Source organism: Anopheles nili, chromosome 3 (genome assembly GCF_943737925.1).
Source record: "Anopheles nili chromosome 3, idAnoNiliSN_F5_01, whole genome shotgun sequence".
Taxonomy (NCBI): Eukaryota; Metazoa; Arthropoda; class Insecta; order Diptera; family Culicidae; genus Anopheles; species Anopheles nili.
Genome location: NC_071292.1, coordinates 30,150,416 through 30,156,527, shown reverse-complemented (window position 1 = coordinate 30,156,527; position 6,112 = coordinate 30,150,416). Strand labels below are relative to the sequence as shown.

Sequence of the window (6,112 nt, the reverse complement as noted above, 5' to 3'; positions counted from 1 at the left end):
AATCTGGATAATGGTACTTGTCCTATCTTACCATAAAGCATAATGTTTAATTCAGACAACGAATTTTATCATTGTATCTGATTTAGATTAAATATCAACGATACTCGACTGTGTGTGGTTCTGACTTCTTTTGAAACAGACCTAGACTGCTAAGCAGTTGTAGCGCCTAATAACTAAAGTAAGTAAAGGTATAATATACGAAAAAAAGCAGTATCATTAAATCACATAATTTGAATCCTCCATCCGGCTTGAAATGTTTCATGCTGCATCGTAATCTTCTTACGGAAAATATGGGTACTAGGTGATTGAAATATTTCACAAAATATTTCATTATTCATCCCATCGTGTATAACAGAAAACATATATTAACCGAATGCATTTGAGCTACACTATATATAGCTATTGAAGTAAAGTATATACAGCTATGTATAACCGTTCTATAGTAAAGAACATGCGTTTTCCCGTTTGAACATAGATTGAATAAATTTAGGAATAGTAAGTCTCCAAAACGGATTTATTGCAATTGCATCTTTTGAAACGTAATGCTTGTGCAAACATCATTACGCATCATTGAATAAAACACTCAACAATTTAACTATACATTAAATCCTGGTTAAAAACGATATGTTTAGACAAATCTGCTATAAGCAAGTAGGTCTCGAAAGAATTGGTGCACGCAAACTGTAAGTTCGTAATCTAACTATTTGATATATGCACAGCAAGTGGGAGAGAAAAATAAACTTCGAAGGACGAAGACGATGAAACACATGTGAGAACGAATGTATTTGAATAAACGATAGATAACATAAAATGCTACTGCAACAGAGTACGATGCAGTGAACACAACAACAGACAGTAATGCTGCTGCATATGCCAGAGAAGAGAAACCTTGCGTGTAAAGGAGTTTTTTTGCATATTTTATCTTTGTCTAGAAATTTATTCCAATTTCATAAGGAGGCATCCCTGAGGATAATATTTATTACCCTTCCTATCTGAAGATAATCTTTTTCTGGCTATCTTACGATTTTTGCATGGCCGTAACATGCATTATTACAGTTTGAAATCAATTGCTTGGGCCAAGAGCAGCTCGAATGTGACAGTGCTGTCAAATTCATACCGACTGCCATGGCCAGCGTTTGGTTCAAGAGCATAAACTGACATTACGCTCATTCCTAGCTTTGTACAGCGAGATTGTAGTGTGAAAGTCGTTCGTCGCAGCATAGCATACGCGCCTTACCGCGAATCCTGCAATCCCGCTTTCGAGATTACATTACGCTATCCATCTCCCAGCAACAATGGTGTACATCGTGAAAGACTCCGTAAGTAGAGCTACCAAACACGTGAAATTCCTCAAATTCCCGCGGTGTTCCCTAGCAACGGTGGCATCACAAACGCGTGCTCTTCAGCAAGCGGCGAATGCTGCGTGCCATGAGTCTCGCATTTAATAAGCCCTCCATCCGGAATAAGTGGGAACTGCATACAACGCCAAGCCTCTAACAACCCCAGTCAAATGCGGTCGATTTGTGGAGCTTCCCGGTGCTTGTGCAAGCGCACGCGATGAAACGTTTCACTCCCGCGGGGGTTTTCATCCCCTATTTCGGGGGTTTGCATTTAAACGACACCAGAAGAGGGCATTCCTACTCGCGAGCCGCGCTTTGAAGAGCTAATTAATTCGTTCGTTTTGTGCTTGCCTTCTCACCCGCGCGCACCATAGGAACGCGCGTTTTGGTGCGTGTGTGTGTGTGTGTGTTCGTGTGCGACGACCTTCTTCATGACCGCCATTTATCAAGACCGGCAAGGGCGGGCTGCTTTGCTGCGGCCGATGATGATGGCAATTGACGATGACGATATTGTGGAATTGGTCAGAAGCGACCGCGACGCCAAGCGGATGACCAAAGTGTCGAGCAGAAATCGATGGAGATTTGCCGATGTGTGTGCCGGAGCGGGGGTGCAATGATGCGGAAAAATCCCCTTCAATCGGGCACTTTATTCTCACCCTTGCGTGCGGTTTCTGTGGACGACCGAGAAGAAGCGGCCCCATACGTTGGAAATGCCAAAGTATGTGTGCCTCGCTGTTAGATAAGCGCGAGCAAAGCGCTGTCTATGACAGTCGCTCTAAGCAACAAGCATTTATCGAAGCATATGCATGTAGTGCTGCGACTGCGTCTCCCAGGAAAAGAAGCATTTCCCTTGGAAAAGGAGGGTTTAACTGAGACAGGCCTCTTCGACCACCCGAGAGTGTGCTATTTATTTCAGCTGATAGCATTGATCTCCGGGAAGGCGCTGTTTTTCTTTCATTATCGCGTCTTTCTAGAGCATTCCGGGAAGAAAATGGTGCAATGATGGATTGATTGCACGGTGTAAGCTCGGCTCCTCACCATCCGTTCGAACGCAAGGGCCGGGCCCTTTTCTACAATTATGAGTTTGATAGCTAAACAGGTGTTTACTCTGTGCTGGGGGGAAGGGGCGAATTTTGCGCGTTTTTATGTAAACACACCGTAGCTACACATTCGTTTCCAATACCAAGCCCAACACTCCACACCGTTTGGACAATTGCTTTCAAAAGCCAAAATTTATTTCCGTAATATGATACCTTGTTCTATGGCAGTGCGCACACCTGCCTATTTAGTGGTGCTTTCATCACCCTATCTAATGCCCGGAAAGGTGTCGCTCGATGGGTTTCGATAGCAAGGCCTATTTAACAAACGGCGGAATGAAAGTGTAAAAAAATGTTCGGAGGAAGAAAAAAAAAACACTTCTCCGATTAGACATTTTTGCTCAGTTCGATTCTCACACCAGGGCATGTGTAAGTTTCACCTGGAACTCCGCTGCATTCGTCTGGCAAGCGAAACCTGTTTCATTGAGTCATTGGAAACAACCGCACCGGGGATCGAGTAAGCCATGAAATTATACACCGTTTTGAAATTAGGTGACCTCAGCAAGCCATGAGTGTTTTTGAATCGAATGCCAATCCGGAATACGCATGTTTTTGCGCGAGTTCCATTATTCATACATAGTTTTTGCTGTCCTTGTTCACGCTTACTGTTGATGTAAGATAGGTTGTTACAGAGAAATAAATTTTCTTAAACGCCGATGGGGCCGCCAGGTTTCTAGTCTTTGTACCAGGAAAAGATAGCGTACCATTGAAGCTATCTGGACATAGAACAGACAGGCAGCACAAGTAAACCCAAGCTAATTATGATAACTTATCACAACATTCATTGTGTTGCTGCTTTGTTCCATATCCCATCATACACGAAATGTAGTCGCAAGTCGTCAGCGTAATGCTCATATGAAACCAAACCTGGTCGTTTTGCTCTTTTGCTTTACTTTGCGTTGACCAAAGCGATCTGTAAACTGGCAGCTGATTCACATGTATTTGTTGGATGATATCATCGCTTTCGGAGCGTTTGTCATCTTGCTGTAACGACAATTACTTCCCCGTCAACGCCATCGTTCAGACTCATGGCTTGCAAATGTTATAGCATCAGTTTGCATTTGTTGCACTCTCGGTGGGGATGGTATCTCTCGTTTATAATTATTACTCACCTCGTGACTCCGAGACCTAGACTTCCGGGTTGGGTTTTAGCAAATGTCATTAGATTAATCGGAATCATTGCATGATGGAATGCATTTTTCGCATACTTGCCTTTTCAGGAAGACTTCAACAACAAGCTGGAATCGGCTGGCGATCTGCTGGTGGTGGTCGATTTCTTCGCCACCTGGTGTGGGCCGTGCAAGGTGATCGCCCCGAAGCTGGAAGAGTTCCAGAACAAGTTCTCCGAAAAGATCGTCGTCGTGAAGGTGGACGTCGACGAGTGCGAGGATCTGGCGGCGACGTACAACATTTCCAGCATGCCCACTTTCCTGTTCATCAAGAGGAAGGAAGTCCTCGGCCAGTTCTCTGGTGCGAACGCGGACAAGCTTGAGAACCACATCCAGCAGTATATGTAAGCGCGGCAGCTAGCACGTGGTAGAAACTTGCAGCACATGTTAGGGACATTTACCATACCACACACTTTATTATGCACTATGCAGTAGTTATTATTGCAGATGAGTCTTTCCCGAAATGAAGCTTTTACTCTATGGCACATGGCTTTTGTTGCTATATATTTTTTGTCGTCCCCTTTCCTGCAAAAGTTTAACACCCACTCAAGAGCCATCAATGCGTTGAATTGATGGACCACACTAGCTCACTTTTATTACAGCCAACCAGTTAGAACTCCTCCTGAATGCGCCAGAGGCGTCTAGTGTTTGCTAAGTGCACTCAGATTGGTTAGACATGTTCAACAATCGTCGCTACACCATTTGCCTTGTACAATGTTATTTAAAAAATATTTATATTCGTTGTGCTACCCCCTGTGGTGTCTTTATGTGAAACAAAATTCTATTTTTCCATAAATAAGAATTGTTCTTTCCCGTGCATGCTATTGAATAGTAAAGAAACTCCGTGGATTGTATTTATCATCGTAAAAGTAAAATAAATTCTAACTGGCAACCGGACACATGTGTTGAAGAAACGCTGGCGAGCGTTTTTAATCTGATTCAAGCATGACAAGTATCTACTCCCTGGGGGATTTTCTTGTGGGCGGCAGTTCCTCAAGCATTAATGAATCGACGCATATTGTAGAAATTCAAAAAAAATGATTGCAACAGTGATAAATCGTTGCTCTTCTGCAATGATGCCTAAATTAAAATTCTTTCGCGTATTGAGCGGTTGATGCCATATCGGTTGTGGTAAGCGAGCAGAAAATCGAAGTTTTATTCTTACGGTAATAACTTTTAGATATTACCAACGTGTATCTGTGGTAGGAATCCAAACCATAGCGTTTTTCGTGATGCATTAGTAAACACCATAATTGAAGACAAATAATTCAAGCTTATCTACAGTGGAGTACAGAAGTTCAATTTTATTCGCACGGAAAATGCATTTTTGATATTTATTTTCCAATTAGCCAGATGCTAGAAAACATGCGCATGTACAATGCATTCGTTTTAGAGAGATCCCGCAACATATGGTACAGTTAAACATACAACACTTGAAACACACTTTCATACTGTTGTTATAGTAGTTTCATGAGTGCCCTCTTCAAAGCTTACAAGAGACGAAGACTCGATCTCGATTGTATCGATTTCTTTCGCCTCTTCTCGTGGAGTGATTTGTTGCAGCGTGTCTGCGGTGCTGCTAACTGCTTCAAGCTGTTCTCGTTTTACCGTGACAGAATTTTCATCCGGAAGAGCTCGAACAACTCTCGCTTTCGTTACAGTCTGGTTTAAGACGCAGGCACTGAGGTTAGTTGGCTCTTTTGCTAACGTTCCATCAACATCGGGATTGGAAAGTGTACCGTTGCTATCGCATTCACGTTGGTTTATCGCTGATGGAGACACGGCTCGCACAACTCTAGCTTTCATGGTAAGATTTAGATTTCGGAAGGGCAGCTCGGCCTTTTCCTGGCAGTTCGATTCTTTGGGAACGTGCAGTTTTTGCTCGGTACAGCTTCTTACAAGTGCTCTTATTTTCGTTGGTGAAGAATCATCAAGCAAATTCTTTGGGGTGCTGTTTTTTATTTTACGTTTTCGTACCCGTCGTCGTTTTACTTTGGGTAGATCTACAAGAGCCGATTCTATATCTTCGTAAGAACTACGTAATATCGATGTAAAAGCACTCTTGTTTTCATTGTCAGACGCAATTGGTTCAAGGGATACGATTTCCGTGTCTGAATTTACCAATCCCTCAGACGATTTGGGTAAGATTCTGCAAAGATTGGACAATTAATTTTAGACCACACACTACTCTCACGTTTACCATACTTTAATGTATCATCGTCTCGTAGAATTTCGACACTCTCTGTTTCAGGAAACAATATCCCTTCTTGGCTGCAAATGTACAATTCGGCAGCAATATCGAATGTTTCTTGCACTGTTCGTATTACTGAGCGTACTGTGCTCCACGATGCGCGGTGGCCGAGGTACGATTTTTGTCGATGGTCTGAATATATGGCGCTTAAATCTAGCAAATATCTTTTCATCTTTTACATCCAATGATCCGAAACGATTCAAATGTTAGCTAGCATTTAGCAAAACAGAACTTTATCTTGTTTCTAATTCACAC

At 42.6% G+C, this 6,112-nt stretch overlaps 2 protein-coding genes across 2 annotated transcripts; one reads left to right on the top strand and one right to left on the bottom strand.

Annotated features, from left to right (window-relative positions):
• The first annotated feature begins 1,183 nt into the window (after positions 1-1,183).
• LOC128727399 (thioredoxin-2-like) lies at positions 1,184-4,503 on the top strand. The gene is made up of 2 exons (XM_053821308.1): positions 1,184-1,319; positions 3,658-4,503. The coding sequence occupies exons 1-2, from the start codon at positions 1,296-1,298 to the stop codon at positions 3,952-3,954; spliced, it is 321 nt and encodes a 106-aa protein (XP_053677283.1). The 5' UTR covers positions 1,184-1,295; the 3' UTR covers positions 3,955-4,503.
• A 514-nt stretch (positions 4,504-5,017) lies between these two features.
• On the bottom strand, positions 5,018-6,029 carry LOC128726739 (uncharacterized). The gene is made up of 2 exons (XM_053820563.1): positions 5,812-6,029; positions 5,018-5,755 (listed from the first exon to the last, which is right to left on the bottom strand). Exons 1-2 carry the CDS (start codon positions 6,027-6,029, stop codon positions 5,053-5,055), a joined length of 921 nt encoding a protein of 306 aa, XP_053676538.1. The 3' UTR covers positions 5,018-5,052.
• Between the last annotated feature and the right edge of the window lie 83 nt (positions 6,030-6,112).

Bases quoted from the DNA above. Each gene is read 5' to 3' on its own strand.
- LOC128727399 (XM_053821308.1), top strand. From the start codon at position 1,296: ATGGTGTACATCGTGAAAGACTCC. The intron at 1,320-3,657 runs GTAAGTAGAGCT...TTGCCTTTTCAG, and splicing joins TGTACATCGTGAAAGACTCC to GAAGACTTCAACAACAAGCT.
- LOC128726739 (XM_053820563.1), bottom strand. From the start codon at position 6,029: ATGAAAAGATATTTGCTAGATTTAAGCGCCATATATTCAGACCATCGA. The intron at 5,756-5,811 runs GTATGGTAAACG...CAATCTTTGCAG, and splicing joins CGAGACGATGATACATTAAA to AATCTTACCCAAATCGTCTG.